The 17,740-nt window shown below is 41.0% G+C and overlaps 1 protein-coding gene across 3 annotated transcripts in view; it reads left to right on the top strand.

Moving 5' to 3' along the window:
- Positions 1 to 17,740, top strand: part of dgkh (diacylglycerol kinase, eta) — a 79,810-nt gene that overhangs the window by 10,478 nt on the left and 51,592 nt on the right. For 2 of the 3 annotated variants that reach the window (XM_075480165.1, XM_075480163.1), the window contains 2 exons: positions 7,980 to 8,090; positions 13,303 to 13,383. In XM_075480165.1, coding sequence (XP_075336280.1) covers positions 7,980 to 8,090; positions 13,303 to 13,383 — 192 coding nt within the window. Of the gene's footprint in view, positions 1 to 7,979; positions 8,091 to 13,302; positions 13,384 to 16,761; positions 17,053 to 17,740 lie in introns of those variants that run through there. The other variant, XM_075480166.1, reaches the window with a different exon arrangement.

A 17,740-nucleotide genomic window follows, 5' to 3' on the forward strand; every position in this document is an offset into this window, starting at 1 on the left:
TGCAGCTGATTATAGAGTCAGCAACATGTCAAGATGTGATGCTGCAACCAGGAACCATTAATACTGCTCTGCATTCAGGTTCCTGAAAAATACCGCTTCTGTGCAAATAAGAAACAGCTAAGGAGATCCCAGAATGCACCTCATAAAGGTCCAGTAGTCTGACAGGTCTAAATGAGGAGATGACTTCATCTGCCCTGCCTGTATGCTACAGTCCCACTTTGATTGTAGTAACAGGCAAGCTGCTCAGGCCTTATACGGTAGTCAGTTTTGAGGTATTTCACCTTAATCCACCGCAGGAATTTTGTCCTCAGGCTGTAACCTACGGAAAGGGAAACAGTGAATTAACGTAGGTAGACATCAGCTTCAAGGAATTTTTTAGTGTGTCCTCTTCCTGCCCCATTTGACTTTTTAGTAACTATTCTGTCAAAACAGCCGGCGCCAGAATGTTAAAACTTACAATAATGCTACCCCAATCTGGATTTTAGGAAATATAAACTTGTCCTAGCTGGGATAGGCTCTTGTGACCCTGAACTGGATAAAACTTATGTAGAAAAGGGATGGACGGATGAACTCCTCCTTGTGGCTTTTAGATGGATCCTCCAAAATTGAATCTCTGTAAGAAGCCTTTGTATGTTGCCATTTGAAGGAGAACTTCACTTCACCTTTCTAAATAACAAATTCAATCTTCCAGTCCTATTTACAGAGTAGGAAAATTGCTTAAGTTGCATCACTTAAGCCATTAACATTCATTCACTTTTGAGAAATAGTTTGAAATGCATAGTGATTTCAAGAGTATGTGCGAGAGCCTGACCAATGTTGTCCTGATTCGGTTTGTCAAACACCCAAATGTGCAGATGCATATTTGAAGAAACTGACTTTAATTGAACTGACTGATTAAACAAAGAGGCTGTACAAACAGAAATCTAAATGACAACTCGAAAAATAAATCCAAAATGAATGACAGAGCAGAAAACAAAGCTTGAATTAGACTGGAATGAATTATGAGAATCTGCCAATGACCAATAAAAGCCAGGCAGAATATATACCCTGGGATAACACACACAAATGAACACCTGGTGTGAGCCAGTAGGGCAACTGATAAACTAAAACTAGGTGAGCAACAAGAAAGGGAAGCAGAACTCAACTAAAAGCACAAATAATACTCTTTCCAAATAAAACAGGAATTAAAGTAGAGACAACCTAAACACAAACAAAAGCAGTATAATGAAACCAAACCGGAGGAAAACATGCAAACTCCACACAGAAAGGCCCCAGCCGGGAGTTGAACCTGGAACCCTCTCGCTGTGAGGCGGCGGTGCTAACCCCTATGGAAACACGTTGATTGGAATTGAATTTTAAAAAAATGAAGCCGCAGAAATTGAAACAGGGGTAAAAGTCCAATGAATTCAAGATACCATCAAGCTGCATTGTGGTCCAGAGACTTCCCTCCCCATAAAAACAACACCACCTGTCATTTTGAAAGCTACTGCTGCATTCGGTAGTTTTTTGACTTATCTAATACATAAAGCATCTGAGAGAGAAATAAAACAGTGACTTAAAACAAAACTGTTGTCCAATGAATTAACAAATAAATTAATAGCTAAGTAAGATGACGCCCCCTGCTCAGACTTAAAGCGGCGCTATGCAACTTTCAGTAATACGGGGTTTGTTTACCATGCAATACACCCCCCAAAGCTGTAGGGGGAGCTCCGTAGAAAATAAGGCAACAGTCTAGCCAGACTGTCGTAAACCCACCAGAGGCAATTTACGGTTTATTTTTCAAGACACTGGCAGAGAGTTGGGCTGTGTTCGAAACCGCCTACTACATACTACATACTTGAAAACGGCATACTGATCGATCAAACAGTATGCAGAGCGTTCACACACAGTGCACTTCACTCCTGCCCGAGCCGAAATCAGCCAGCCTGAAAAGCTGATTTCGCTTAAGCTATAAACTCTGTAAATATATAACTTTAGCAACATTTGAAACATTTTCAGGCGAGAAAGTAGTCATTTAGACCCCCAAGGTGTTGAAAATCTGACAAAATACCGGCTATTTACAATTTTGTTCCCACGAATTCGGCGCTGCTAAAGCTAGCCGCAGTGAGCAACGCACTTCCGGTTATGCCGTTTTGACTGCTCTCGTCCCGTTAACGGAATTTGACCGTTCAAATGGCGATGGGCGACGTCACGTTACGTTGCATCTTGGGTAGTTTGAGTGTGACAAGTAACCTCATGATGAATACTCAACATTTCGGCGAATCTAGTATGCATCTAGTGTACATCCGGGAACTTAAAAAAGTAGGACTAGTAGGAATAGTAGGAGAAGTAGGCGGTTTCGAACACAGCCTTGGAGAGCCGTCGACAGCTAATGGAGAGGGGGTGTGTCTTATCAGGCTACCTGGCTCGGCTCAGAGCCCTTTACGACCTACCGTGAAGCAGTAGTTCTCGGCTCTCGTGTGTCGCGAGACTTCCAGAGGTAAACAAAGCACGCGGCGCCACAGGCAAAGTTGCAAGCGCTGTTTCGGTCTAGGGCCACCAGATGGAGGTGGAAATGTCACCGTTTTCATCAGAACGGGTCAGCCAAGCAATCTGATGATTGCCAAGCAATTTTATGACCATGAAAAAGTTGCATTGTGCCGCTTTAATCATTTCACCAACACCAGCCTCTTCATAGAGGCATAAATTCATACACACACACACACACACACACACACACACACACACACACACGCACACACACACGCACGCACACACACACGCACGCACACACACACACACACACACGCACACACGCACACACATAGTGAGCCTCTTCTCTGTGTTTCAGAGAAGTTGCTATGGAATAAATCTGAAGGCAAGCATAAAGATCTAATGGGTGTTTATTTTGGCAGAAACCAAATCTTACAGCAGAATGTATAAAAGCTACTTTGGTCCTCAGTTCAAAATCCTGCAGTTTTACCATGAAGGATCAAAAATTGAACAAGACTACATTTTCCTTACTCATTTCCAAAACTCACTTTCATGATGTTAACACTCCAAGCCATGCTTGCTAGGTCTGTCAGAGCATCAGTCTTGGACATCTCACTACACGATAATGTATACGTTAAATGCTGCTGATTTGGCAATAAAAGGTCAAAAGGAGAAAAGCGGGATGGTCAGAGGTGTCAGTCCGACAACTTTCATGCCTAAAAGCTTAAATTCAGTATCCATCCCTCACAACGTTTTCCATTGTCACTTTTCTGCTTTGCTTGCACTAGTGAATGGTTAGTGTTTGAAATGAAAGAAGCAACACACACAGTTAGATTTACAGGTTATAAAATACATGATTAGGGTTATTAAAATATACATTAGAGGTTACACATTTACAATTCTTGGGTCATAGTTCCTGTTTCGTCTTGTGAATGCTTCCCTATCCAGAACAACAGCCAAGGGAAATGTTGCCATCACACAATTTGTAACAGTTTGTTTTCCCTCCCAATTCATCATACACTGAAGCTTGTTCAATGGCATGCTGTGTTTGTTTGTAACTCACAGAGTACCCTTAAATTCTAGCTGGTAATGCAACAGTCACGGGATGTGTCACTTTGGTATATGTGGAAAATTACAGTGATATTTTCTGAAATGAAATGTACTGATGTTTTCCTAACTTCTAAGGGATTTTCATGAAGTAGAATAGAGTGTGAAGGAGGTCAAAATAAAGACTGAATGAATGAAAAAAACAAAGTGACAACTTGCATTCTCAAGGATGGTATCATCACAAGTTCCATGCTTGAGGTGGCCTCCACCGCAGCCCTTTCGTGCTTAGACTGCTGTGCTATGAGGAAGCACTGTCGAATGTTTCCTGTTGCTGTTAACTATTGGTGCAGTTGGTGCATTAGTCACCGCAGGGGTACAACTGACATTAAAAATGGACTGAAAGCGGTCTTGGCCAAGCATCAGTATGTGAAGATTTGGGTGTGAGAGTGTGTCGTTTCTAATCATGGATTGTGACACCACCACTTTTTGGAGATGTGGACAGACGGAAGTGTAATGCTTTTAAAGTTTGACACGTACGATGGACTAAAAGTCAGGACATCTCAGCCTCTGCTTGACTTCTTTGTCCTAAATGTGATGAAAGTGCTATCAAGCCTTTCTGGAACTCTTTTCTTAATACTGCTTTGTATAAATTACAGAAGCAGTTTTCTGAGTTACCTTTTATTCAGATAGGATTTGAGATTTCTGCTCCATTACCACTGATGTGACTGTAATTTTACGAGAGCTCACAGTTCAGAAACACTATGACGATAATCCAGAGGTGTCACTTTAAACCAGTGTGACTAGGAAACAGTCACCGAGAAAACTATCTTTGCATATTGGAATTAATTTCCTTAAAGGGTTTATGATGGTCAAAACGTCACAAAAACAAGTTAATGTGATGATCAGCATTTCCCCAGGGGTAATTTTGTTTTTTAAGTTAGTTTTTGTTAATTTCGGTGGATGAACCAGCACTTGAAACTCAAGTTTCAGTCCAAATTTATATGATCTCTGATGTATATATATTATTCTTCCAGTGTGATATTCCTGTGTGTGTGTATACAGTGTTTTCTCCACAGTGAGACTCTATTCTACTGCAGTGTTTTCTATGTTTAAGTTGACACAGCTGGTGGGCAGGATGTCAGCTTCAGGCCTTTGTGTCTGTTTGTAATTCTCCCCATAGAGAGCAGCCTTCCTTTGCTAAAAATAACCTCTGATTGTGTGTATGTGTGTGTATCCCACCTCACCTCGGTGTGGTCAAAGAGAGTGATGGTCTTCCAAGCAGCATTTCCATTTGTGTGTGTGTGTTTAATCTTTGCTGTGTCCACTGTTCCATGTCTCAATGTGTATTTGCTCTGTACCTCCAAGAGTGTGCGTGTGTGTGAAAGATGAGGGTGGTCATAATGATGATGACTGTGTGTACTGTTACATATGGTTTGATGTGACACACTCACACTGTAGAAGATAACAACGTCATTTCCTTTTAAAGTCAAAGTCAAATTTATTTGTATAGCACATTTCATGTACAAAACAATTCAAAGTGCTTTACATAAAATAAAAGCATCGCAGCGGGGAGTGGAAGAAGCTTTAAAAATACATAAAGGGATATAAAGAGAAACAAATAAAATAATTCAATTGAATTTAAAAACAAGAAACAGTCCAGATAAGTTAAAAGATACCGTGCAGATTTCATGCATAGACACATGAGAAAATAAATGTTTTTAACCTGGATTTAAAAATGTCTCCATTTGGTGAAAGTTTAATCTCCACTGGCAGTTTGTTCCACTTGTTTGCAGCATAACAGCTAAATGCTGCTTCTCCATGTTTAGTCTGGACTCTGGACTGGACCAGCTGGCCTGAGTCCTTGGATCTAAGAGCTCTGCTAGGTCTATATTCTCTGAACATATCACAGATGTATTTTGGGCCTAAACCGTTCTGGGATTTGTAAACCATCAGCAGGCTTTTAAAATCTATTCTGTGACTGACTGGAAGCCAGTGTAAAGATTTTAAAGCTGCTGTGATGTGTTCAGATCTCTTAGTCCGGGTTAAAACTCCAGCAGCAGCGTTCTGGATGAGCTGCAGATGTTTAATGCTCTTTTTGGGAAGTCCAGTTAAAAGAGCATCACAGTAATCGAGTCTACTGGAGATGAATGCATGGATGAGTTTCTCCTGGTCTTTTTGGGAGAGGAAACCTTTAATTCTGCTGATGTTTCTGAGATGGTAAAAAGCTGCCTTGGTGACAGCTTTGATGTGGCTGCTGAAAGTCAGATCTGAGTCTATCAACACTCCGAGGTTACCAACTTGGTCAGTGATTGTAAGGGCCCGAGTCTCAAGATATTTACCAACGCTGACCCTCTTCTCTTTGCTCCCAAACAGAATGATCTCAGTTTTGTCTTCATTTAATTGTACAAAATTTTAGTAGTTTTCACCTTTGTTTTATCATTCCAGTGTCTCATTTTTTCTTTTCCATTCTTCTAACTTTTATAGACACAAAAAAAGCCATACATTTAAGTAGCAAGTAAGAATATTTTTTAAATTTTTTTAATACTGTATGTTTTGGTGAATTTAAAACCTCACAGCAAACAAAACAAAGTGTTATCTAGTAACACGGAGACCTGATGAGGAATAACTACTAGAGCAATACCACAAGAATCTAACTTATTCAGATAAGATAATGCTGATTCAGATGATGTGTGACACTACAAACCCCATTTCCAGAAAAATTGGAAATTTTTATAAAATGCAACAAAAACTTAAATCTGTAATTTGTTAGCTGATTTGAGGCTATATTTAGCAGACACAAGTACAAACAAAATGATTTTCAGTGTGATCACTGACTAACTGCACATAGAAAATAGAAACAAATTTAAAGTTTGATGCAGGAACACACTGAGTAAAAGGTGCCATAGAGTCATGCTTACCATTGTGTTCCATAAGCTTCCTTTGAATAGCAAATGAATGGTTTGGGAACTGAGGATACTAATTGTTGCAATTCAACAAATCAATGTGTTCTGACCACAGACCACGTGTCCACTGTCATCTCTGTTCATTTCTGTTCATCTGAGACCGGCTTGTGTTAAGGCCGGGCTGCTGTACACACTGGACACATGGCCTCCTCCTTGTGTAAGACAGTTTCAGGTTACATTTCTGAAAATTATTTATGCTCTACTTGTGTCCCTTAAATAAATGTTAAAATGCTTAAACAACTTACAGATTTGAGTTTTTGGTGCATTTTAGAAAACTTCCCAACACGATGGATGCCCCCAGTAACCCATTTTCCCTCTGCTCACGCTGTTTTGTAGCTGCAGAGGAGCAGGGGGTTTGACATAGATGACACATCCTGTGCTTTTGGACTCCACTTTGCTCAGACCAGAAAGAAAAAAATCTGAGCAGAACCCCTACTTCTTGTGTGGAGTCCCATTGAGTAAATAGGTGGTCATGCAGAGTGGCCCAGAGCTCATTTGTGTTTACACTGTTATTAGACTGCAACATGCATCCCACAGCACCTTTGAATGTGGTCTGACTAATCATTTGTATGCATCCAGAGGATGTTTAAACCTGTATTGAGAGCTGTTTACTTGTGATCAGATCATCGGTGATACAACTAGAAACGGGGGAGGATGTTACAGGAAATGTTCCCTTTAAAACACACAGTATTGCAATTAAAAGAGAAATATGAATAATTCAAGTTGTAAGGCTTCTTTAGAAAGAAATCTGGCAACTTCAAATAACACCTAAAGCTAGTGAGCCTGTGGAGTTTCATTTTAGTTATGCATTTTGAGAAATACAAGTTAAAGATGTTTTAAAGAAAATGATCCCAATACCTCACAAAGACAAATCAAGAGCTTTTAACACGACCAATAAATAAGCATGGCCTTACAAATCACCATAAATGTTTCTGATTCATGGGACATGCATCATTTAGTGGGGATATTATGATGTGAGTCTCTTTTAAGGTTGTCAAACTTGCCCACTGGAAGACGCACAGTATTTGTATTACACAGAAGTGTTAAAGTGTTTAAAAGCACTGGGTCCTTCAGAGTTCAACAGATGTCCAAATCAGCAGGAGCCATCAATGGGGGAAGCTGTTTCTGCCTTCTCATTCTGTTTTTTTCTATCCATCTCTTTCCTCCTTCTCACTCTGTCAGTTTTTTCTCTGATCCATTGATTTAGTGAGTGATTTGTGTTTAAAGCTCTTTAGAGAAATGAGGGGTGGTGTATGGAATGGACTTCCTTTCTTTTCCATTTTTTGGCCTATTCCTTGTCTGCCATGCATAAAATTGCTGCTCACTCACATAAACATTAGGCACTTTTTATCTTGACAGTTTCCTGTAGATAAAGTCAAGTGGGTGTTCTGCATCTGGGAGGGAAATCCACTGTGAGAGTGAAGCCTTTTGTTGCTTTCTGATGGAAGGATTCGTGAAACTTTTTTTTAATTTCCATTGTGTCTTTTCTCCCTGCAGACGAGTATAAAAGAGGGATTGTTGCTGAAACAGACAAGCTCCTTCCAGAGATGGAAAAAGCGCTACTTCAAACTGAGAGGCCGAACTCTCTATTACGCCAAAGATGCCAAGGTGGGTTCCCCATGCAGCACGAGCTGCCACATCAGAGCAGTTCTTCTGTCTGTGAAATTATCAAGTTTACCTGCAAACACTCAGCTACTTTTAATGTTCAGCTTCAATTCTGCCATTTACTGCCACAAAGGACTTGCATTAGAGGTCCAGAGATAATCAGACTAATAACACTCTCATATCTGGTGTGTGCAAGCCTGCATAAAGCCTGGAAATAACGGGAAACTGCTAGCAGGATTCTGTCAAAAGATAAGAAAATCCAACTTGAATCTGTTTATTTAATCTTTAAAAAAATCATAGAGTGAAAGTGAAAATTTTATGTGTTATTGGGGATTATCTTTTACACTACCTTTTAACTGAGACCACTAACTTCCTGGAGCCTCGCCTGGTTGCCTAGCAACTGCTCCTGGCCTGTTGATATAGTGCTTTAATTTGTGAGCTTTATGAGGAGTATTTTGTTACCTTTGGTCAGAGCAGTGACTGATTTTATACACTCATTGTATCTGGTTCTGTTGGATGTGATTATACTAATCATAGAGAAATGAGGGTGGTATCAGTACTCTTAATTTGTCAAACTTTCTTTCTTGACTCATCAAATTTTACATTCGACTCTTTATTTACCTTCTTTAATGACTCTAATAAGCAGTGTCTGTATTTTTATTTATTTTTTTTACGTTTATTTGCTTTTAACCTTTGAACCTTTCACTCTTCTTGACATCTCTTTCCTTTTTGCTTCTAACGTAACCACCCTGTTCTGGAACACGCGTGTGTGTCTGTGTGTATGCGGATGTCTGCACGCACACTAGTCTGGCAGTGCGTTGGCACGCTGGCAGGAGCGAGCGCTGCGCAGAGTGTCCAGGAGTCGCGTGTGCTGGCGACTTTTGTCCGTGTGCTGGACGGGTGCACGACGCTCCCCCCCACCTCTGGGTGCCAGCGGATCTGAGGAGGGCCTAGTGAGAATTCGGGTCAGCACAGCTCAGCCAGGGGGTCAGACCACCAGGACGGCTTAACCAATACTGAATAGAGCTGCATTCATGTCATATGGGTCTCTTGGGCAAAGACATGTAATATATCAGCTAAATCTAAACATGTTTGATTCATTTTAAATTTCTCTGACAAGATGTAAAATAATACAATGTAAGGCATTCATTATATCCCATGTTTTCTGGTGATACCTCAGTGGAGGTGTTTGCATTTCTAGACCTTAATTATTACTACTATATGACATGAATGCTCTGTATATAATTACGTAAATCCATGTTAGGCTGCAAAACATGTTTATTAGCTACTGCCTCAGTGGCAACTAGTAATGAGATATTTGAGACTCTGTGGTCAAAGCCCTAAAGTGTGCGCTTATATATACAAACTTAGTGGTAAATGCATAGAAAGTGCACAGAGAGAGTATGTCCGCACGTGTGGCAAAGTGCTGTATAATGGGATCTTATCAACAATTACTTCTCATTGGTGAGTAACCCCGGTGTTTTTGATTTCTTTATCGTACAAAAGTCAACTTGCGTGCAGTCCTAGCTCTGCCATCTGATCTCAGAGATATATGGGATGTCATCTCTGACTAAAAATGCTAACTTTGCCAAATTTGATGCAGTCACACGTGGCTTCATTAGATTAGGTTTTTGATAGCCTTTTCTTAGGAACAATTGCCTTGTTATGTGGGGAAATGACTGAATGAAGATGCTAATTCTGCATGTCAGACAATTCTACACAGTTTCAAAGCATTTACCATAAAGTTGGTAATGGAGGCGTAACCCAAATGTATGAACTGGTACTTTGACCACAGATATGTGAGGATCAACTGATTTCTCTGTTTCCTAAATGTTCCAGTAGTTTGCTTGGTCATACACAAGTTATCAACTATATTGACTTAGTGCTCTGATCTGGTCAATTCGAATATCTGGCTTGGCAAATAGAGCATCTTTCAGCTTTTTAGTAGTTATGATTTTGTCCCCTTTACTACACCATTGCTATCTCTGTTTTAGACTGTGTGCTGCTGGTCTTTCCCTGACTATCTTGATGGCTTTGCTAAAAGAATGTTAAGAAATTGAAAGTCACCATCTTAAAAGTTCTTTCTGTCACAGCTGGAGTGACATTCATCTCTATAGATAAGTGCCCACTGTCCTGCATGTCCATCTACTTTGGTGTCTCCAAGGTGGCCTGGCTGGCTGTGCTGCCCTGTGCTTAAGAAGCTTGACCTCCTCATTGATCCATTAAGGAGGTGTCATCTCAGCAGCATTGCAGCTTGTTGTAGAAACTCCTCTCTCCTGATATGGATGAGTTAGTCAATGGGTCCTCCTTCCAGTAACTGAAATGAGTTCAGACACAAAGTGAGCACGTATTTCTTGTGTTTCTAGGAATTGTGTTTCCTAGAAAAAAGTGCAGTGAACTATTATCAGGGGCCCATTGTTTCATAATCCATCCATATCCTACAATTTAAAGGCAGAAAAGAGCCAGAGTTAAAGTTAACCAAGTTAACTTATAAAAAAGATGTAGTGAACACATAGCCGAACTAAAAAGATGGACAAGAGGCAAAACTATCGGAGGAGCAAGGAAAGAAGGCTAGTTGAAGATGCTGAGACGCTGCTGCTTAGCTGAGCTCTGGATCTATGGGTGATAGAGAGTCTTGGGGCTTTTCTTTTACCACCATTCACTGTCAGCTTCCATTACAACTTCCCTCAAAACAGTAAATATGCCTTCACACACATACATAAGTGTGTATTAGTGTGAGTGAATGAGTGAGAAGAAGTCCGTACAAAAACCTGCCAAAAGTTGTTATGTAAATTCACACACACACACACACACACACACACACACACACACACACACACACACACACACACACACACACACACATAGTGAGCATTGGCTGGTATCCCTCTCCAGCCAGGCCTAAGGAGAGCATTGTTGACTGGGCATTCCCTCTGACAGCTGTAGCAGCTCACTCCTCCCCCCCACACACACCCACCCACACACACACACACACACACACACACACACACACACACACACACACACACACACACACATGCAGTCAGAGGGCATTCCTTTGACGACACTGGTTTTTGGCCTCCGGCCCTTTTAAGAGCTCAGCTGCATGCCTTGTGCATCACAGTCTGTAGACGCTGACTCTCCTCTCTGTCTGACTTCAGCTCCTCCATCACACAGAAATCCAATAAAACACAGGAACATCCACCATTATGTTGTTCACTCTATTCTCATTTTGGCAAAGAGACAAAAAGTAGGAATGGGCTCACTGAGTTGTGCTGTTGGGGAGTGCATTTCCTGTCAAATGAAATAAACTGAGTTATCTTCAAAAGGTCCAGACAAATTGGACTCCTTGTTGTTAACCAGAGTGAGCCAATAGTTTCCCTCAACAGGCTCTGGTAGCCAGTTTGTTAATGGCTTACAATAAAGCTCTGGGGCAAAATTTGACCATTTTTTGGTGTACGTCATCTTTTTGAGGATATTGAAGTTTAAAGTTTATGAATGTAGTACAAACAATTTCAATCCTAAAATGTGTGCTATCCCTTTGTCAGTTTGTCTTTTGAATTATCAACTTAATAGATAAATCCTAAAAATGTAACTATTTAAGGAATGGGGAGGGGAATTCTGTCAGATAAAGGCATATCTCCTGCCAAAAGCCCAAACAACACACAAGTATAACTATGTGCACTTTCCATGTTCCTAAACAGGTTTATTTCTGCCCATATCTCTGACATTCGTGACATTTGAAATGCTTCCAATTGAATTTGGTCAACCTCTGAAGTAAGTGTTGTGATGTTTGGATTAATGGTATCTCTTTCCAGCAGACACTTGGTTTACAGCTGTTTCACAATAACTGGCTAGTATCCCTCTGTGTATATTTATTCATCTCTGGTAGAAAAAAATGCAAACAAACTTTTAACTGGCTGTTTTGTTCCTAACTGCCTGTCACATTCATCAGCTTCAACCACAAACACTTCAATAAAGAAAATGTTTCATGTTCCAGTTATAAAACAGGATTTGCTCAGCCAAAAGAAAAAGAAAAACAATTTCCCTCATTTAAAGGTCACTGTTATTATTGAAGTGTAACTGATCATGATAATTTAGTCGTTCGTTTATACTATGAAGTTGAGGTTTCTGAGATGGTTATTGATGAAAATCTATATTACAACCTTATTTTGACATGCATACTCTGCATATTTCATGGTTATTATAAAGTCAACTTATGTGACTTTTAAAGACATAAATGTCTTTAAAATGCTCCCTTAGTACCACATTTAAAGTCTTGATGGTTGAAATGACCAGTTAAATGTAACTTTCAGTGGACATGAAAAAATCTTGACATTTTGATTTAGCTCACTTCTCTAGTGATGGATATGGAACAAATTGAAGACTAATGAGAAACTGGCAGAGGTTATATCCTCTCCACAGTTGAAAACTGATCTGGCCAGTGATAAGCCTGCACTGGTAACTGATAGACCAGAGGTAATACCACAAACATGCTCAACTAAAATAGAGAAGCACTAATCACTAGCCAGAGCTTGTATCCACAAGCTAATCGCTTGCTCTGGCTTGCTCATGAAAAGCCAAGCCTGTAGCTATCCCAGTGAGTTGCTGACCTTGTCATGATAGTTACTAGTTATGGCATGCCAATGACCAGTTGAGCTAGTATCCTAGTGGGTTGCTGGATTAGACAGATGAGTGTACGGCTTCTCATTTCCCACTGCTGGCCTATCAGTTCCCAGCAATGGCTTATCGTTGATCAGATGAGATAAAGCCTCGGCCAGCTTCCCATCAGTCTTAATAATATCCCATACCCTGTGCAAAATATTGTTTTACCAAATTAGAGAAATAACAAAATATTAACTTTTATGATTTCAAGTACTTTGAAGTCTACCATCTTCTGAAGTCTCTATTTTCATCGACCAAAAACTACAGAGCCAGACATGAGTTATGTTTTTATCTTCATGATGCATGACTTTTACAGTAGCTTCCATTACAAACTGATAAGTTTCAATTAAGGTCTGCTTTGCTGTGCCTATAACAAGACACATCTCTTACAGCCTGTCACCGCTGTCTTCATGCCTTAGTTTACAATAAGCTAAGTTCAACCCACTGTGTTGAAAATAATGTCAAAAAGCTCATTCTCTTCCCTTTTGTCTCTCTGCTCTCCACTCTGGACCTCCTTCTTCTTCAAACCTCCTCCTCTTCTTCTCTGCAGTCCCTTATCTTTGATGAAGTGGACCTATCGGATGCCAGCGTTGCAGAGTCCAGCACAAAGAATGTCAACAACAGCTTCACAGTGAGTGCATTTTGCAGTCTTAATGCCCACAAATACTCTAGATTATAGGGGAGTTGACATGTAGAACCATGTATAAAACAGTGATCATAAAGACTCAACATGAAATCTACAGTTGGGATCCCAACGGTTGTAGTAAAATCTTATTAGAGTTATGATATATATATGATATATATGATATAATATCATTAATATCTGAAAGTTAGGTATTAAAAATACCTCCCTTTCAAATAGTTAATTAGATAATAGTGGAAATTAAAAGTCCAGTGTATTGGACGGAGGGACATCAAATGGAACATATTGCAAGTTGCAACCAACCCTCAGACTACAATGGCTTGACAAAAATTCCCAATAACAAAAATCCCAGCAAAAGGTCCCATTTAGTTGGTCCCTACTAGGCTACTGTGGTATCATGGGAAACACAACACTGCAGGGTCAATGAAGCAACCAATGAGATCTTTAAATATAAATGTCTTGTTCTAGGAATGATAAACCACAGAAATTCTTATTTTCATATTATTCCACACTGATAAAAACTTATTTGTGATTAATATTTTTTATCATCTGCCAATAGATGTTCTCAGGTGCACTTTAGCTATATGAATTTGCTATATTAAACTGTAGTGGTTTAATGATGTTCTTGCCATAAAATGCAGTCTCTTTTAGAGCAAATGAAGTTCAAGGTTTTACACCACAGCATACAGATAGCATGAGACTTGCGGGTTAGCATGTAGATCAGCCAATTTACTGAGATTTTGGCTGAGCTAATTCTCTTCTGGATGTGTTAGACTTCCCCTTGGAACAAACAGCTAAACGTGAGTCCAGTGGAGGTGATCTCGACCCAAGTCTAACTGAATAACGGTTTGGTTTGTTTCTTGTGTGAAAAATCTTCTGGATGGTTGGGACTTTCAGACCAGTTACAAGACATTACAACAGGCTATAAACAGAACTTAGGAAACATGGTGCAACAACCGTCCAAAAATACCATAAAAGTGCTGTTATGATATTTTTACAGAGAATGAAAGAGTCAAGTTTGAGAGAATAGGATAACGAGTATTGCACTTATTGTTGGTTTAATGGCAGCAATATCATTTGATATTATTCATATAGTTGTCAAGGCTATGAATTAGCAGATACACACAAGGTGGAACCCATAGGCAGACTGACACAGAAATATGGAAGGAAAACCGGTTTATTAATAGAAGTGGGTTGCAAGGTGAGTCCACAGAGAACCCAGTCCGGTGATTATTATTATTATTACGTCGAGATCCCTTTCCTCTTCCGAGAACAACGCAGGCTGGTAACCAAGGGAGGCCTCGAAGGGGGACAGACCAGTTGTTGAGGAGTTGAGGGAATTATGAGCATATTCCACCCAGCACAGTTGTTGGCTCCAGGTGGATGGATTGTTTGAAGCTACACAACGAAGTACAGCGCCAAGCTCCTGATTCAACCGCTCCGTCTGGCCATTGGACTGGGGATGGTATCCGGAGCTTAAGGAAACCTTGGCCCCAAGAGCTATGCAGAACTCCAAACAGATCTCCAAACCTGAGATATGAATTGGGGTCCCCGGTCGGAGAGTATCTCAGAGGGGATGCCATGGAGTCGGAAGACATGGTTGGTGAGGAGATCAGCAGTCTCGGCAGATAATAGTAATTTGTCTAGGGGAATGAAGTGAGCAGCTTTAGAAAAAGACGGTCAATAATGTTGAGAATAGTGGTTTTACCTTGCGAAGGAGGTAGTCCAGTGACAACATCTAATGAAATATGGGAGCAGGGCCGACCGGGGACCTCAAGGGGTTGCAGAAGACCAGACGGAGGGCTATTATTGCTCTTATTCCTGGCCCAAATCTGACAGGCTGCGGCATATTCCCGAGTGTCAGACCAGTGAGGGCCCCCAGAGGTAGCACTGTAGCATAGTGATGGTCCGATGGATGACAGGCAAACTTGGATGAGTGGGCCCACTGGATAACGGCAGATTGATCCCCATCCTTCCACACCAGCGTGAAACTCGGAGTTATACATCTTCACTGACCAGAATTTGACATTTGACATTTTGTCTTTGTGCAAGCAGTTGTGGGGAAATAGTTTTATCATTTGTATTCATACACATGTCTACTGAAAAACCATCATTACATTGAATGATATATGGATGTGCATATGAAAACACACATGTGCAATATCACAGGACACATAAATCTAATGAAATCCAAAAAAAACATCATCTGCAGGCCCAAAAGCGGACGTTTCCTTAAGGTCTGATTTAAGTCTCATTCACAACATCACACCAAGACTAGACGTCAACTTGTTACGGACGACAAATGGATCACGGTAGGAAGCGGTCCAGTTGAATGTGTGAGTCGTGCTATAGCTGTTGCTCTGTTTATGTCTGCATGAAAACATTGACAGACAGAGAACACTCGGAGAAAACATGACTGGGACAAATTCTGAAAACGGAATTTCAGAAACGACAATTGCAGCCTGTGCACGTAGTTATTTAGTCTTTCTGTCCTTCATTTCTTTGATAATCTTTACTACATTCGACTGAAGTTCCACCAGGGTTTTACAAGAAAACAAGACTTGTCTCCCTGACGGTGTCAGCCCTTGATATATATATAGATTTTATTGTTTTTGTCACATGCTTCTCATCAGGACACTTCCTCTGGAAGAAAACAAGCTGTGCTGCTGTGAATGGACGCTTGTTCTCAAAAAGGACAAGCAGCTGAGTGTGCGTGTGGGAGGTGGAGGAAATGAACATGAGAATTATGAGCAATGAGGATGAAAACAGAAAGTGAAAGAGCTAGTGGTGCCCTCTGCTTTCTATAAAAGTGTCTTCTCTCCAGGGATGGAGCTATAAAAAGAAACGAGGAGGGAGGCAGGGGAGCAGTGCCGTGAGGAGAGCACGTGGCTGTTTTTTAGTGACGCCTTGAAACGCTTCACTGATTGCCTGGTATGGCTTAATGTCTGCCATATTAAAAAATTAGATTACCGCTGCGTGTGTGTGCAGCATGTGTGTGCAGCATGTGTTGTGACAGCGATCTGATATGTTGCCTGGCTAAGCACTTTTAATGTCTCTGTAGATCATTTATATGCATATTTGTGTATATTATACATATATATATATATTTGTGTCATACATATGTGTGTGTTGCTGCTTGTGCAACTATTGTTGGGCGAGCTTGGTCAGGGCGCCCTTGCAAAGGAGATTTTAAATCTCAAGAGTCCTATTTGTCCTGGTTATATAAATAAATTGAGAAAAATGCCCTTATGAAGAATCCCGCTGAGAAGGAGGGGGTGGAGGGAGAAGAAGAAGAAACGAAGGAGGGAGGGAAAGAATGAGCTAAGGAGAACCAAAAATAGAAAAGGAGAATCAAGGACGTACATGGATGAAAGTGCATGTTGAATTTGTAATCTATCGGGAATGACTGCAGAGCAGCCAGAGAGGTAAATACAGCGAAAGGTAGTGCAGAGGAGGAAATCCTGAAGTGATGTCACTTCGCTACTGACTGCATTTGCACACATGCTCCTCGGGGGGAAAAGAGAAAAAGAGGGGCTGAGCTGGGGCCAGGCGGGAGCGAGCAGGGAGAAGAGGACGAGGAAGGACGGAGGCAGATGAAGAGAAGGGGAAATAAAGATGGGGCACACGACTGATGTGAAGAAGTGGTGAAACGTAGAGGTAATGTGACATGCGTGATGGCAGATCACCCGCAGCTGATCCGCATACACTCACACACATGCATGCTGCGCTTTGTAGTGCACACTTTCTGCGACAGGGTTAGTCCAGGCTTCATCGAGCTAAGAGATGGCTGCAGAGGAGATATTGCTGGCTTTTCTGAGTCTGTCTGTCGGTCGCCCCCCTTAGGAATATGACTGATGTTGTTGGCGTCCTCTTCACAGGTCTATTCTGCATATATGATTGAGTCATGCCAGCACTGAGATGCTTAACGTTGCGTGCACACTCATGTGGGTGCCCTGCAGACGTCTCCTCGGTGTACTTAATGTGCATGCTCGTGTTTTAGATGTGTGTTTGTGCATGTATTTGTCATGACTGGTTATTGATAAGGACTTCCCTTTCGGTTCATGTGTGCATGAAATACAAACATCAGCTGATCCTTTCTCCGTGTTTGCTATCTTTCCAATCGTTTAAGCGATATTTTGACTTGTGTCATGGAGGACAGCCTGTGTGTATGAATGTGCTATGAGGCTGTTGTTGTAGTGTGTAGACAGAGCACCTTGAGGTCCACGTGAGGGAGAGCTCAGCCCAACCCAAACTCTAAACTCGTTACAGACTCGGCAGGAGAGAACCGCCTCTCACACTGACTGAGTCTGTAGTCTCAGTCTCATTGGACTGGTTCTGTTATTAC

Source organism: Odontesthes bonariensis, chromosome 12 (genome assembly GCF_027942865.1).
Source record: "Odontesthes bonariensis isolate fOdoBon6 chromosome 12, fOdoBon6.hap1, whole genome shotgun sequence".
Classification (NCBI taxonomy): Eukaryota; Metazoa; Chordata; class Actinopteri; order Atheriniformes; family Atherinopsidae; genus Odontesthes; species Odontesthes bonariensis.